General features: G+C 45.6%; 3 protein-coding genes across 3 annotated transcripts; 1 reads left to right on the top strand and 2 right to left on the bottom strand.

Moving 5' to 3' along the window:
* Positions 1 to 616: 616 nt before the first annotated feature.
* Positions 617 to 6,030, top strand: LOC119303852 (protein KTI12 homolog). Its single transcript, XM_037581000.1, has 10 exons — positions 617 to 807; positions 1,514 to 1,682; positions 1,797 to 1,900; positions 2,269 to 2,325; positions 2,948 to 3,033; positions 3,307 to 3,392; positions 3,847 to 3,962; positions 4,727 to 4,777; positions 4,877 to 4,963; positions 5,543 to 6,030. Exons 2-10 carry the CDS (start codon positions 1,529 to 1,531, stop codon positions 5,705 to 5,707), a joined length of 906 nt encoding a protein of 301 aa, XP_037436897.1. The 5' UTR covers positions 617 to 807; positions 1,514 to 1,528; the 3' UTR covers positions 5,708 to 6,030.
* Positions 6,031 to 6,280: 250 nt separating this feature from the next.
* LOC119303848 lies at positions 6,281 to 9,745 on the bottom strand. Its single transcript, XM_037580997.1, has 5 exons — positions 9,621 to 9,745; positions 7,411 to 9,466; positions 7,034 to 7,238; positions 6,732 to 6,922; positions 6,281 to 6,659 (listed from the first exon to the last, which is right to left on the bottom strand). Exons 2-5 carry the CDS (start codon positions 9,449 to 9,451, stop codon positions 6,520 to 6,522), a joined length of 2,577 nt encoding a protein of 858 aa, XP_037436894.1. The 5' UTR covers positions 9,452 to 9,466; positions 9,621 to 9,745; the 3' UTR covers positions 6,281 to 6,519.
* A 385-nt stretch (positions 9,746 to 10,130) lies between these two features.
* On the bottom strand, positions 10,131 to 11,948 carry LOC119303849 (chaperone protein DnaJ-like). Its single transcript, XM_037580998.1, has 4 exons — positions 11,585 to 11,948; positions 11,311 to 11,473; positions 10,903 to 10,997; positions 10,131 to 10,745 (listed from the first exon to the last, which is right to left on the bottom strand). Exons 1-4 carry the CDS (start codon positions 11,909 to 11,911, stop codon positions 10,530 to 10,532), a joined length of 801 nt encoding a protein of 266 aa, XP_037436895.1. The 5' UTR covers positions 11,912 to 11,948; the 3' UTR covers positions 10,131 to 10,529.
* Between the last annotated feature and the right edge of the window lie 1,884 nt (positions 11,949 to 13,832).

Genomic DNA, 13,832 nt, shown 5'->3' with positions numbered 1-13,832 from the left:
TGCCTCTCGGAAAGGAAAAAAACTACGCGTTTTTTTTTTTCGCGAGAGTCACGGTTTTGCTTTCGCGAGAGGCACGGTTGTGCTTTTGCGAGAGTCACGGCCGTGCCTCTCGAAAACGAAAAAAAACGTGTTTTATGTTTTTTTTTCTTACACGAGAGTCACGGTTTTGCTTCCACGACTCTTTCGAAAAGGGAAAAAAACCGTGCTCCCGGTTCAGTTTTTTCGTCCGTTTTTTTCATTCAGTTTTTTTTTGAAAAAAAGTTCGTCAAAACCTATCAACATGGGATCTAGTTTTGAAGTTCTTGACGTGAAGAATCCAATGATGAAAAGGGTTCGAGATTTGGACGCACGGTTTAAGAGATAAAACGTTTTGAATAAACGGAAAAAAGGAAAAACTCGCAGGTTACGACAAGTGACGCGTTGCATGTGCGCCACTTGTCGCGACCTGGGAAAGTGGAGTGTTTGAGTACTCCTTAATTAGTAAGCAATGACATAGGACTTAGATATGCAATACTTATGGCACATCTAGATGTGCTTTAGCAAAACTGAATTAGTAATTAGTGATTTCGGCTTCTCATTCCTCTCCAGGACCCAACTCCTCCTCCAATCCGGCCCGACCTTTCCTCTCCAGGACCCAACTCCTCCTCCAGTCCGGCCCAACGGAATCTCCCCCCTCGCAGTACGCCAGTCCACCGCCGCGGTGCCCTAGAGCTCCGTCCCGCCGTGTCGCCGCTTAGCGCACGCACCACCGGACCAGCAGCAGGCGAGGGCCGGCCGGCACCTACTTCAACGGAGCGCGGACGGAAGGTGAGCCCCATCTCCCCTTCTCCCCGTATACCCCAGGGCAGCAACGGCCATCCCTCCCAGCTCCGGCCGAGGCTCCTCCATGCCCGTCCGCCGCCCACGGTGTGCCCCCTTCCGATTCGTCCGGGCCGCGCGATCTTCTCGCTCTCGCGATCGATTCCCCTAACCAATTTCGGCCCCGCTACAGTGGGAGGCAATTCTCGCCACCACCTCGTCGAGGAACCCTGTCTTTGCTCGCTGGAGAGCTCGCCATGTACAGAGAGATATGGTTACCGATATATGATCAGCGATACTGATTTGAGATCTCCGTGCTGGGTTTTAATTAGGAGTGCTTTTTCATTCCCTATTGGTAGCCAAACCAAACGACTAACTTCGAATATTTTGTCAAGGGCTGACCAGCTATGTGATATAAACTTCCTTATATAAATCATCAATTTCCTCGTACTTCATATGCTGTATCGACCTCGATAAATGGCATGTATAGTGGCCGTTTTGACACAGACAACAATATCCCTGCACAGAGTGATTTAGGGTTAAACATTTGCAAAGGGGAATTTTCTCGACTTTTAGCTTGTACTTCCTCCGTAAACTGATATAAGAGCGTTTAGATCACTAAAATAGTTATCTAAACACTCTTATATTAGTTTACAGAGGGAGTATTTGAAGATGGAACCATGCCCTGATGCTTTTGTTCTATCCGTCTCCTAAGGTTTCTGCATCTTCCATGGCGCTCGTGGTGATGTGCGGGCAGCCGTGCAGCGGCAAGTCAGAGGCTGCAGCTTGTCTAGCTGCCGCTCTTCGCTCCTCCGTGCCTGACGTCACTGTCCGCGTCATTGACGAGTCATCGCTCCATCTTGGACGGAATGAAAGCTACAAAGGTATTGTCGGTTTTTAGTCTTCATGTTTTCTCTATGCTACTATTCAATTCATTTTTATTGTTCTTTTACCATCCACTTATTTCTGCCAACTGATTCTGTGCTTTTATTTCTTAGATATGGTTGTGGAGAAAAACTTAAGAGGAGTTTTGAGATCAGAAGTTGATAGGTCTGTGTCACGGGATGGCATAATCATCGTGGATTCTTTGAACAATATTAAGGTGATGGCAGTACTGTCTCCTTAATTCTATTGCTGCAACTTGCAATCACTACTCCATTCTCAATTAGTAATAGAAGATAGAAGCAGCACCGTGTGGTTATCTTTTTATGTATGTTATTGTTGTACTTGGCACAGTGTGATCAGGGGACAAAATCTGGGCCCCTCCCTGTGCTATGGTTTTCTGAACCACTCAAGTTTGGGAATTACAAGCTCAAGTCCATCGTTTTACATAGTAAAAAATGTCAATATAGCTCAGTTTTTTGTTGTTGTTTCTTGAGCAGTTACTACGTAAACTGTAATATGAAGTGGATTCTGCAACTTGTGCTGTACTCTGTTAGAGGCGTGATGATTTTTACCTATAATATGCAGGGGTACCGATATGAGCTGTGGTGTCTTGCGCGTGCTTCGGGAATAAGATATTGTGTGGTAGGCACTTGATGTCCTGTTTATTGACTTACATTCATTTTACACATAACAGGTTTACACTAATATGAGCATAGCACAATGAAATCATGATGAGATGGCATCATGTGTTCTCTAAGTATTGTTGTTGGTTAGATGGCAATAGAAGTCAGGTAGTAAAGAGACAACCAGATAATCATAAATGCCACATAATAATAGAGCTAACACGAGCTAATTGATGTGATTCATGACTGGTTCTTGGTGAAGACCCACCGCCGCCGACATTAAAATGTCAGTTCAGAAATTGAGTTCTCCCTCCGACCCATATTACTTGTCGCTCAAACGGTATCTAGCATTGAAATATGTCTAGATATATCCATTTGAACGACAAGTAATATGAATCGGAGGGAGTACAGCATGGGAAATTGGAGGGACAGACCTTAATAAATAAGATGCATTACCAAAGTGATCTTAAAGTATTTTTTTACCTGATTTGCAAACCATGATTATGTCCTACACAAAGTATCCTATTGAAGAGAGTGCATATAGAAACTATTGGCCAGTTTACTGCGCTTTTTCACCATTTAATATTGTAAATGATATAATAGTAAGTGATTTCCATCATACTTCATCTTTTATGTTTCAGTTCTTTTGTGATACAGAAGTGGACCATTGTAGGGATTGGAACGTCAAGCGTCAGGAGAAAGGAGAACCCTCATATGATAACAATATGTAAGATATTTCTCTTGTGGCTTTGTTGACCTGTTTGCAAAATGTAATACCTCTTACGAATGAGATATATGCTGCACAGTTACTTTGTTTGCTCTGATTTCGAATTCATGTATATATAGTTGGCATTTTTATTTCAAATCACTGAAATATTTGATAGGTTATGGAAGGATTTGCTGTTGTATCGGGTTTATGGGGAAAGTAATGGACTCTTTGTCTCCTTCAGTTTACCGAGCAGGTGCCATTGCTCTCTCATGATTTCTTCTGTTTTCACAGATTTGAAGATCTGGCAAGGAGATTTGAGAGGCCTGATAGTCGTAGCCGCTGGGATTCCCCTCTTTTTGAATTGTTTCCATCTAGAGGTAGTCTCATTTTGTCTAATTATTTTATTTTCACAGCATGCGTGATCTGAATCAGTACTAATATGTTCATCGTATATCTAATCTTTGTAATTAGTATCACATATGTCTAGTACCTTATGCATTACTCGCCATAGTAGATGTTCTGTCCTTCTATTGTTCTATAGTCCCTATTGGTTGAACCCACAATATTTATTGCTTGTTATTGTCGAACACTCATAGAAACTCATGCTCATGTGATTGGTTGAATTGGTAATTATTTTAGTTAATTAGTTTATTGTCAGACAGAATTCCAGGCTTCTTTTCACAATCCTTTATATCCAGTTTTATATTGGTTACACAAGAATTAGTACCACCCAAGAAATGCTCACTATACTTGGCTAGTGCTCGCTCTCTACTTCTTTACTTCCTTAATTGACTCATTATCCCATTTGATCGATCTTGCTGTTTTCAATAGAGGAAATTGTGGAATCTTCCCCTGTTATTGCTGAGGCTGTATCATATTTGACTAAGAAAGTGGATTCGAAAACAAGAGATGTGAAAGTTCTCCAGCCTACAATAGCTACTCAGTCTGTAAGTATAAATGTTTTTCTAACAAACAAATTTTTGTATACATCATTGACTGACTACGACTGCATGATCTTCCAATACATAAACAATAATTATTTGGTACTCTGTTAATGCCTGCATGAATTGGTGTGGTACTATATATTGCAGCCAAATACAAGAACATATTAAGGAAATGTGTTTAGTTCCTATGTTTTTTTCCCATGTTACACTATCGGTGAATTTGGTTCTTGCTAAGCTGGCCTATCCAGTCTTTCATGTGCTAGTGTTGGCTTAGCTGTTGCCTCTAATCTGAATAATCTTTTGAAGGTTAGTTATGTTTTCCTAGACAAGCACTAAACTACTCCCTCCGTCCCATAATATAAGAACGTTTTTTACACTAGTAGTATATTATGGGACGGAGGGAGTATGTAGTAAGTAGTAACGGAAGTGCTGTTCGTGTGATTCTTGCCCACGAAAGCGAGCTGGTTTGTCTCTTCATGCAGCTGATTTTCTATCCATCCCAGGCTACGGTGCCTAAAAGAAATTTTGCTTGCTCCAAATGCAGAATGGTGCCGGGCTAGGCTAGTTTTTTTTTTTGCTTGGAATCCAGATGAACCATATCTCAAACAAATTCTATCAAAATCTGAATACTCCATGATGCAAATGCAAAAACAATTAAAGTCTTCCTAATATTGTGCAAATACTGTGTATTTCCAACCTGCAGTACTTTTCCATTCATAGTGGATTTCCTGTAGATTTAGACAAATCCTGACTTGATAATATTTTAGGTACGGACTACTGAGGGCAATTCGCTCTACGAGATGGACAAAGCAACACAGGTAACTGCAGTTTTCCTGGCTGATGATATCTAGTCCCAGGAAATGTAGCAACGTTTTTAGAAGGAGCTGCAAACCTGTGATATGAACTGTACTTTGCAGGAGGTGGTCAGTGCAATTGTGGAGGCACAGTCTGGTGGTCTTGGGCTTGCCATGAACAAGATTTCTCTTGGGCCTGACTTGCCAACTATATCCTTTACTGTTTGCAATATTCTCTTAGCAAATTACTCCCTTCGTTCCTAAATATAAGTCTTTTTAGAGATTCCAATGCGGACTACATACGGAGTAAAATGTGTGAATCTACACTCTAAAATATGTCTATATACATCCGTATGTAGTCCTTATTGAAATCTCTAAAAGGACTTATATACTCCCTCCGTAAACTAATATAAGAGTGTTTACAATACTATAAAGTAGTGATCTAAATGCTCTTATATTAGTTTACAGAGGGAGTATATTATTGCAGGAGATGCAAATAACATATATCCGTCTTTGTGCATCTGTAGGCATGCACAAGTTCCTAGTTCAGAATAACCTTATGATATCATACATGCCATGCGTTATTTTTCAAACTTGCAAATGACTTTTCAAACACCAATCAAGCAGACTAAAAATTCTGAGGTAGAGTAGTTTTCTGTCTGCATGGTCTCAATCTAGAATTGGATTCACCTTTCTATATTATTATTTTGCCATAAGATAATCAAGTGAAGGAAACCACCATTCGTTGGATATTATCATTGCGCGGTGAGATCCTTAACTGACTTTTACATTAATCTTCAAAGATCGGTTGGCCTGCCCGAGCTACGGAGCCTCCGACGCACGTTCATCAAGCTGGCAGGGCAGTACAGCTTGAGCGGGCGACCCCCACCAACAGATGCCGACAGCGCGAAGAGGATGTTTGTTGACTACTTGAACCGAGAAATTGGTGGGTGATTCTCTGATGAGTAGTCCTGCCTATGATGTACTACTTCCCAGGGGACAAAATGCAGGCGCTTGTAGCGTTTTCCCCTGCCATGCTCCTCATCTGGCTTCTTTCGGGGCGTCCAAGGAGATTATTTTGCCTCGCATGAGCTTCACCACAAGTATTCACAAGTGGCATGCCGCTGTGTAATTCTGTAGCTCCTGTACCACCCAAATAGTTTTCGCTGGTGTTTGCAACTTGTAAACTACACAATTTGGAAATATTTACCGAATTATTTATGTAATGGCTGCAACTTGTTACAACATATTTGAAAAATGGCTCCAGATTAGCGTTCTTTGTTCTGCTATAATATCCTCAGCTACCAGTCCAACTACCTTCTTCTGTTGATAATGGGAGGCCCTTCAGATAAAAAAAAAATCTGATGTTGATTATGTCGTGCAGAAAAGATAAAAGAACTAAAACAAAGCGGCTGCATACTTGCAGCATATTAGGAGAAGCTCTGGTTTTAGTATATCCATGACCGGACAAAGACAGAAAAAACATCCAATCTCTAAATACCTCAATCACAAAGACACGAAACTATCTCAAGCACTGAAAGATGCATTAAAGTCTAAACCACAGAACAAGAAGCATCTATATCCCTTGTATGCTGCTTGCATAAAACTTCCTTTTTTCCATCGAATATATCACAAGCATCGAAATATGCATTAAATTTTAAATCACACAAGAAACACCTATATCCTTTTGCTACTCGAAAACTTTTTTTTCCTTCCATATAACTGCTACATGGAAATATACCACGAGCAGTTCTCTTCTACTTCCATTAGTTTACAGGTTTATCCAAGTTAGAGCCAACTTGTTCACCCACAGGCAGGGTTTTCTCTACATCATTGGAATCATCTTTGTCGTCATCATCGGCTTGGATTCCTCGGGAAGCGCCTTGGATCATCTCATCATCGACTCCTGCAAACAAAATTTTCATGTTTAACCCTCAACATTACCCACGGACAAACGGGACGCAAGGAGGGTATGTACCTTCAATGAAGGACTCGAATTCATCGCCCGGTCCTGCCGATGAGGTCCAGTTTAATGGTTGACTAATCTCCATCCAGTTTGGCTGCTCTGCTGGTCCCGAGAACAGTGCGGATCTATCCACCACCCAGTCATCAACTATGTCTATGTAGTCTACCGAGATTGGATCAAATGCCTTCGCCTTGTATTGTTGCCTATGAACAGTTGTATAAATCAAATCACTTGTTGCATCCATGCTTTGCTAATTTTTTTTCAGAATAACACATCATCGATTAAAACATTCTATGTAACGGGGATTTGGTTACCTGTATTGTAGCCGCAGGTTGCATTGAACAAAGGTGAGATGATGCATTCGTTGACGTTCAAAAATATTCATTCTTTGGTCATGGAGTTGTTCGAAAGGAATGTGTGTCCGATCACACCCTTTAGCGCTGGAGGTCTGACTGAGGATACGTACTGCCAAACGTGTTAAATTCGGGCAAGCTCCGCCATACATATACCACCACTCAGCTGCAAGATAATATAACATGTCAAGATCAAAGTATCATCAAACAAACTTGATGCTTTAACAGATGGAGCGTGGAAGGTTGGTTCAGAAACCTCATGCTTACAACAATGCTATAATTTAGTCAATCAAGTAAAAGTGAGTTCAATACAATCTGTAATTCTGTATAGTACTAACCAGGAGGTAAAGTACGCCGGGCTCGGATAGCCATTTGCCTACGAAAATCCCCAGCTGCCTCGCTCCGATACATGTTAAGCTCCTTCTGAATTTTATCTTGGATTTTGACATCAGACACCAGCCTTTCTACACAGTCTAGCATTCCTGAGAAAACCTCATTCGATATGTTATCTCCAATTCCATCAAAAAACAGTGGATTTAGGAAGAAACCAGCTGAATGAAGCGGTCGTTGCATGTGCCTGTCCCATCTCTGGTCAATAATGTTCCAGTAAGGCATATAGTCGCTCTTCTTCACTAGCTCTTTCTTGATTGCTGCTTTGGCTTTGTATAATCCAGCATAAACATACCCCATAGCAGGCCTCTTGTTGCTACCTACCAGCTTAAGAAGATGCACAAGTGGTTCGGTGGCACGAACAACCAAGGCACATGAAGACCAAAATTGCGAATTGCTAACAATATTGCTCACTTCTATCCCTCCGGGTATCTTTGGCAGCAGGCAGTGTACCCATTCATCTGAACTGATCATGGCTTGCAAATCCTCCTTCACACTGTACATGTTTTTCAGCGTCACGAAGTTCATGGCAGCACGGGTCTCTGCAGGATCTAGCAGATCCTTCCCCTGCAGATGCTTCTTCATCAAACTCAATGCAAGAGCACTGCTGTACAAAAATCCAGTGATGGTCTTTGCGTTGCTTATGATCTCACTAACTGCTGTCTCCTTGCTGAAATCTTGAAGCATACCATCGATGCACCGGAAAGTGCATGGAGACCAGAACAGTGTAGGAAATGTTTCACCTAGCCTTTTACCTGCGGCTGCATGAATCTCAGAGTTGTTTGTGATCACTTGGACGACATTTTTCTCTCCAACCTCCTCAACAACGCTCTTCAGTAGCTCAAACAGCGCGTCTGATGATGTGACGATATCTGTTGCGTCAACCGATTTCAGAAACATGGTGCCTTCAGGGCAATACACCGAAAAGGTCATCAAGGTCCTGCCCTTGTCAGTCGTCCACTCATCGGACAACACTGAGCACCCCGTGCGAGTCCATGACCCCTTGTAGTACTCTAACTGAGCCGACACTTCATCCAGCGACTTCTTCAGGACGCAGCCGCGGAAGTCATGGTATGAGAACACCTCAGGCTTCCCTCCCATGGAGGAAATAGCGTCGACCATCGGCTGGAAATGCACGGAATTCACCGCCTCCAGTGGCACACCGGCGTCATACAAGAACCTCCCAACAGCCATGCAAACCTGGTCCCTGTCCGAGCCCGCAGCCGGATCGACATGCCTCGACAGCGGCAGTGCTGTTGCTGTCGCATCAAGCGCCATGATCGTCTGGTGAGGAGGCTGCGTCTGGGGAGCAGGAGTAGAAGGCTGGAGAGGGTGCTGCTGGGCCTGCGGGACAGAAGCAGGAGCACGCCTCACGGCCAGCGCCTTCTTCCTCCTCTTGGTGGCGCCGCCGCCGGTCCACCCCGACCCCGTCCCCATGGGAGGGGCCTCCTCGGCGGCGCGGGGGGCCTGGTTGAGTGGGAGGACGTGGATGGGGCTGGCCAGGTCGCCGTTGGAGGCGGAGGGGGAGGGGGAAGGCGAGGAGGCCGCGGGCAAGGCGGCGGGGTCGGCGGAGGCGACGGCGGCCATGGCGGCGGCGAGGGCGCGCTTGCGCAGCTTCTTGGCGGCGACCTCGTCGAGGCTGCGGTGCATGAGGGCCTCGACGTCGGCGGGGACGTCGGGGCAGCAGCAGGCGTTCCCCGGGCGGCGCGCGAGGTGCTCCTTGAAGCGGTGGATGCCGCCGCCGAGGAAGTGCTTGCCGCAGTAGACGCACTTTAGGCGGTCCCGGCCGGCCAGGCGCACCATGAGGCAGTGCTTCCACGCCGGGTCGTGCTTCTGCGCCCCGATCGGCACCACCACCTCCAGCCCTCCTTCCCCCGCCGCCGCCGCGGCCGCCTCGTCGTCGTCCTCCTCCGCCGCCTCGTCCCTCGCAACCGCCAGCGCCACCGCGTCCGCCGCCGCCGCAGCAGCCTCCGCCTCCGGGGTCGCCATCCGCTGCCTCCCTCCCTGCATCAGCCATCGTCAGTCAGTGAGGAATTAATCCCCGAAAACTAGGTTCCGGACGAGCTGATCCCCGGGCAGACGGCGAGGAATTAAACCAGGCGAACCAACCGAGGGAGAGGCAAATGGGGAGGGGGGAGAAGAGAGGAGAAAAACTCACCGGGTTTATTTTTCTCTCTGTGGTCTGTCGGGGAATCGGCCGGCCGCCGGGGAATCGGCGGAAGAAATCCGGGGTGGGGCGAGATGCGGGACGGGGGGAGAAGAAAACCAGCCAGGGGAGGAGCGGTTCGGTTCCGATGGGGTCCAGGGGCTAGGCTAGGGTTAAGGTTAATCTCTCTCTCTCTTCTCGCGTTGGCTTGGTTGGTTGGTTCGGCCGACCGGGCCGCCGCAAGTCCCCCCTAATTGGGCCGGTTCGTTCGTCAACAAAAATAGAAACAAAATCCTTCCCTCTTTCCTTCAGTTCAGTCACCCCGTAATTGGGCACGCCATTTTTCTTCAGACATACCACTCCCTCCCTCCGTTCGGAAATACTTGTCATTGGAATGATTGTATCTAAACTTATTTTAGTTATAGATACATTCATTTTATTCATTTCTAGGACAAGTATTTTCGGACGGACGGAGGGTACATTCTCTCACAAACGAAATGGAACCGCTGACCCGGTCAAAAAGAAAAATGGAACCGCTGCTTCTTTCGGTGTGATTATGTCCCTTCATCCATGATTCCGTCGAAATCGAGCCGCAGGAATGCCACCTACTGCAGTTACCGGGCTTTCAGTTCCTTTCACCCCAAAATTCAAGTAAAACTGTACTACTAGAAGGAAGCACACGCCTTCTCTTCTCTTTCCAGAACAAACTGCAGCCCTACGAACGAGGAACAAAAACATTCTGCAAAACGCTCGATCCGTCGTCCCACCGGAAAGCTATACCAGCTAAAGTACAGCATCTAGTAGTACCTACCATTACCGCCACCGATCCGGGAGAACAGGGGACCTCCATATGAACATCGGGCTGGTACCAATCACGGTGGCTGCAGTTGCCATCGTTGTGTGTTGTCAACAGGCAACAGTTCAGCTGAGCCCGAGCTCCTTCTTCAGCTGCTCAAGGACGGACTCTATGTCCGACACGCCATCGTCGGAGCTGCTTGTTCCCTTCTTGTCACCCTGAGCATTTCCGCCTTTCCCTCCAAACTGCGTGTACGGATCGTTCCCATCGTCTTCCTCGGTGCCCGAGCCGTCGATGTTCAGTTCGTTCTCCAGGAACTCCACAAACTCCTCGCCAATAGCCTGCACGAGCAGAAATAAGTATAATTTGCATGGGCTACATCATAGGCCATAGTTACCAGCTGCAACATTATAAGTGTACTTCTAGCAAGTCGACATTTGCCATCCTTTTCCAAAAGTAAATTTTCCAATGTGCAGCAAAGCTGTAAAGATGACTTACTGACAGTTCTTCCCACAAGCTTTTAGGTTTCTGCTCTGAGTTCAGGCCAGCCTCCCAGTTCTGAAATTCTGTTTGCAGGTCTTTAAGGAAATCCCCTGCAAAACCAGAAACCAAGTGGCGTCAACAAAATGCGCATTTTTTTACGGATCAATCAAATTTGTTATATCTGCATAACCATCTTATCTACCGGCAGATTAAAAACTGCAATAGGAATTGGATCCACAGGCAGTTCCGTAGCAGAAAACTGCAATGAAATGGCACCAACACTAGCAGAGCGTACCACCGCATCAATGATCAACCACTGGTCAGAGGCCCATTTCAGTTCACGGACCAGCATAAAATTCCTAGCCCCAGAATAATATAGTACTAGTTTGCTAGAGCAGAAGAGAAGAGAGGAGATTTCAGTACCAAACCCATAGAAATCCTCTTCTGCGTCAGCTGGCTTGCTGCTCCCGGGAGACCACCAAGAATCAGGGCTGCTGCTGCTGCTCGCGTACTTGGATCGGCTCTCCGAGTTCATCAGCGTGTTGTAGGCGTGCTTGATCCTCAGAAACTTCTCCTGAGCATTCGCCTACATTGAACCAGGAGCTTGTCAGCAAAATCTCCATTAGGAAACAGTACTGAAGCTAGTTCCATCGCTGAATCCTGCTGCTTGGATGTGAAGAGGAGGGGGGCACCGCACCTCCTTGTTGACGTCCGGGTGATACTTGAGCGCGAGCCGCCGGTACGCGCGCTTGATCTCCGCGGGCGCGGCGGACGGCGCCACGCCGAGCACCTCGTACGGGGACTCCCTCCTCCGCCCGCCTCCGCCGCCGGCACCCGCGCGCACCCGCACGCTCGCCCGCCGCGTCCACCGGGAGGAGCTGGGGCCGGAGCGGAGGGAGGCGAAGGCGCGGAGGAGGGGGAGGGGAGGAGGCGCCGTACCGGGAGCAGAGCGGTGGAGCGGGGTAGGGGGGAGGAGACGCGGGGCGGCGACGGCGACGGCGGCGGCGTGCACCGACAGAGCCATGGCGGACGGATTGGGTTGCGGGGCTCGCGGCCAGGCCGCTTCGAATGGCGAGCGGCGAGCGGTGTCCTCCGCCGTCCAGATCGGCTGACCAAGAGGATCCAACGGCTGTGCAACAAGCTGATGATCGTGACTGCTTTTTACTGCATACTGTCAATTTAGCTGCTTTTTTTTTCGAGATCAATAGTAAACTAATATAAGAGCATTTAGATCACTATTTTAGTGATCTAAACACTCTTATATTAATTTACAGAGGGAGTATTAGCTATCTAAACACTCTTATATTTCTTTACAGAGGGAGTAGTTTATTTCAAGATGACAGAGTTATAATTTAGAAACAAAAGATGGTTAATACATGGGGTTCTTTGTCAAGTCATACAGCCATGACTCGCTCACAGCAACTATACTTTGCCAGACAATCAACAACTTTATTTAGAGACCTATGAATTTTTTGGGGAACAAACTTCCTGCTGACCATTAAAGACTTAATGTCAGCAATTAAAATGACAACAAACTAAGCGATTCGGACTTGACCCAGAGAGGCATGGTAGGGCGGTCAGAAAGTTGGATAATTAATAACTGATAATTTGGTACGCTGACAAGCCAACCCCGTACGGATCATTAATGCATGTATCTCCACTCTACCCCTAAATTCACTATTTGACAAATTATCACTTATTTGAGATCTTCCTTTTATAAGGTAATCTTGACAGTCTCTGGTTAGGATCCTATTGTTTGAGATCCTATAATATGCAAGACTCCCGTGTGAGTTATCATCATGAACGTCTTAACCAGACAAGATAGTACCTCTAATGATTCTTGGTGATTTATCGTATCTTTATTTGAAAATAACGAGTGAGAATTTTGTCCTCTCACAAAAAACGCAATAAAGAATTCCAACTCCAAGTATGTGGCTCGGACATTGCCAACTTTAGTGCGGGAGGAGCTCACATTAAGCAAAAGGGTTAGATTTAATTTTTGTCTGAACTTTCGAACGGAGTTGGTTTGTCAAAAATTACTCACAAACACCACAATGGCCCGTCTCAACAACTTGTGCATAACGATCAAGCATATTATCTATTTCTAAGAAACATCAATTACAATGTAGATGCACACACACACACACCTTTGGGGGGGGGAGGGGATGGTTTAGAGGGGGTGAATAGAAATAATACAAACTTCTACCACTTTTAAAGTTTAGCAATTTTAAGCACGAAGAGGCTAGTTGATCCTTAAACAATCAAGCAATTATAGTGAGTAAGCATCGGAAAATATACCACCTTGAATGAAAGTAAGGGAATAGGGTAGAGTAGGCAAAAAAAATTGTTAACCCAATGATTTTTCACATGGTTTGGATAGTTGGCGCAATCCTACATCCACGTTGATGGAGGATTCGAACCAAAAGGTTATAGGATCCAAAATCCCAGTTCTGGCGCCCACCAAGCATCCCACCAAGCACAACCAACCTATTACATCATGGCTTGCATTTACAAGCATCACCAAGGGCAGATCTTCACAGTGGGTGATCTTCGGGTACATACAAACTCAAGTCATTCTCACTTAGAAGTTGATATGGTCTCAAGTGATTCCCGCGTCTAAGATCCGCTCACGTAGAAGTTGATATGGTCTCAAGTGACTTCAAGAGATAGCAAAAATGAGCAAGAGCCTCTCCACGAATAGTTTTTCTGAAGGTCAATGAGGCATCCTCAGCATCGTCCACACCATCATAACACGCATCCTCCAACTTCTGACTAGGATTGTTTTAGGTGAGAAGAGACAGTTTAGGGGATTCATACTTTTATTACCTCTTTAGCCATGAGCATCAATGAGTGATTGGTGTTGGAAATATGCCCTAGAGGCAATAATAAAATGGTTATTATTATATTTCCTTGTTCATGATAATTGTCTATTGTTCATGCTATAA

This window comes from Triticum dicoccoides, chromosome 5A, assembly GCF_002162155.2.
Source record: "Triticum dicoccoides isolate Atlit2015 ecotype Zavitan chromosome 5A, WEW_v2.0, whole genome shotgun sequence".
Lineage (NCBI taxonomy): Eukaryota > Viridiplantae > Streptophyta > Magnoliopsida > Poales > Poaceae > Triticum > Triticum dicoccoides.
This window is presented reverse-complemented; position numbering and strand designations above follow the sequence as displayed.

What these genes read in the sequence shown, in the direction of transcription:
- LOC119303852 (XM_037581000.1), top strand. Translation starts at nt 1,529, where the DNA reads ATGGCGCTCGTGGTGATGTGCGGGCAGCCGTGCAGCGGCAAGTCAGAG. An exon ending in ATTCTTTGAACAATATTAAG is followed by an intron (nt 1,901 to 2,268) that starts GTGATGGCAGTA and finishes TATAATATGCAG; the next exon opens with GGGTACCGATATGAGCTGTG. An exon ending in AGATGGACAAAGCAACACAG is followed by an intron (nt 4,778 to 4,876) that starts GTAACTGCAGTT and finishes TGTACTTTGCAG; the next exon opens with GAGGTGGTCAGTGCAATTGT.
- LOC119303848 (XM_037580997.1), bottom strand. Translation starts at nt 9,451, where the DNA reads ATGGCGACCCCGGAGGCGGAGGCTGCTGCGGCGGCGGCGGACGCGGTG. An exon ending in CCGGCGTACTTTACCTCCTG is followed by an intron (nt 7,239 to 7,410) that starts GTTAGTACTATA and finishes ATTATCTTGCAG; the next exon opens with CTGAGTGGTGGTATATGTAT. An exon ending in AACCTGCGGCTACAATACAG is followed by an intron (nt 6,923 to 7,033) that starts GTAACCAAATCC and finishes AACTGTTCATAG; the next exon opens with GCAACAATACAAGGCGAAGG.
- LOC119303849 (XM_037580998.1), bottom strand. Translation starts at nt 11,911, where the DNA reads ATGGCTCTGTCGGTGCACGCCGCCGCCGTCGCCGTCGCCGCCCCGCGT. An exon ending in ACCCGGACGTCAACAAGGAG is followed by an intron (nt 11,474 to 11,584) that starts GTGCGGTGCCCC and finishes GGTTCAATGTAG; the next exon opens with GCGAATGCTCAGGAGAAGTT. An exon ending in AGAGGATTTCTATGGGTTTG is followed by an intron (nt 10,998 to 11,310) that starts GTACTGAAATCT and finishes CTGGTTTTGCAG; the next exon opens with GGGATTTCCTTAAAGACCTG.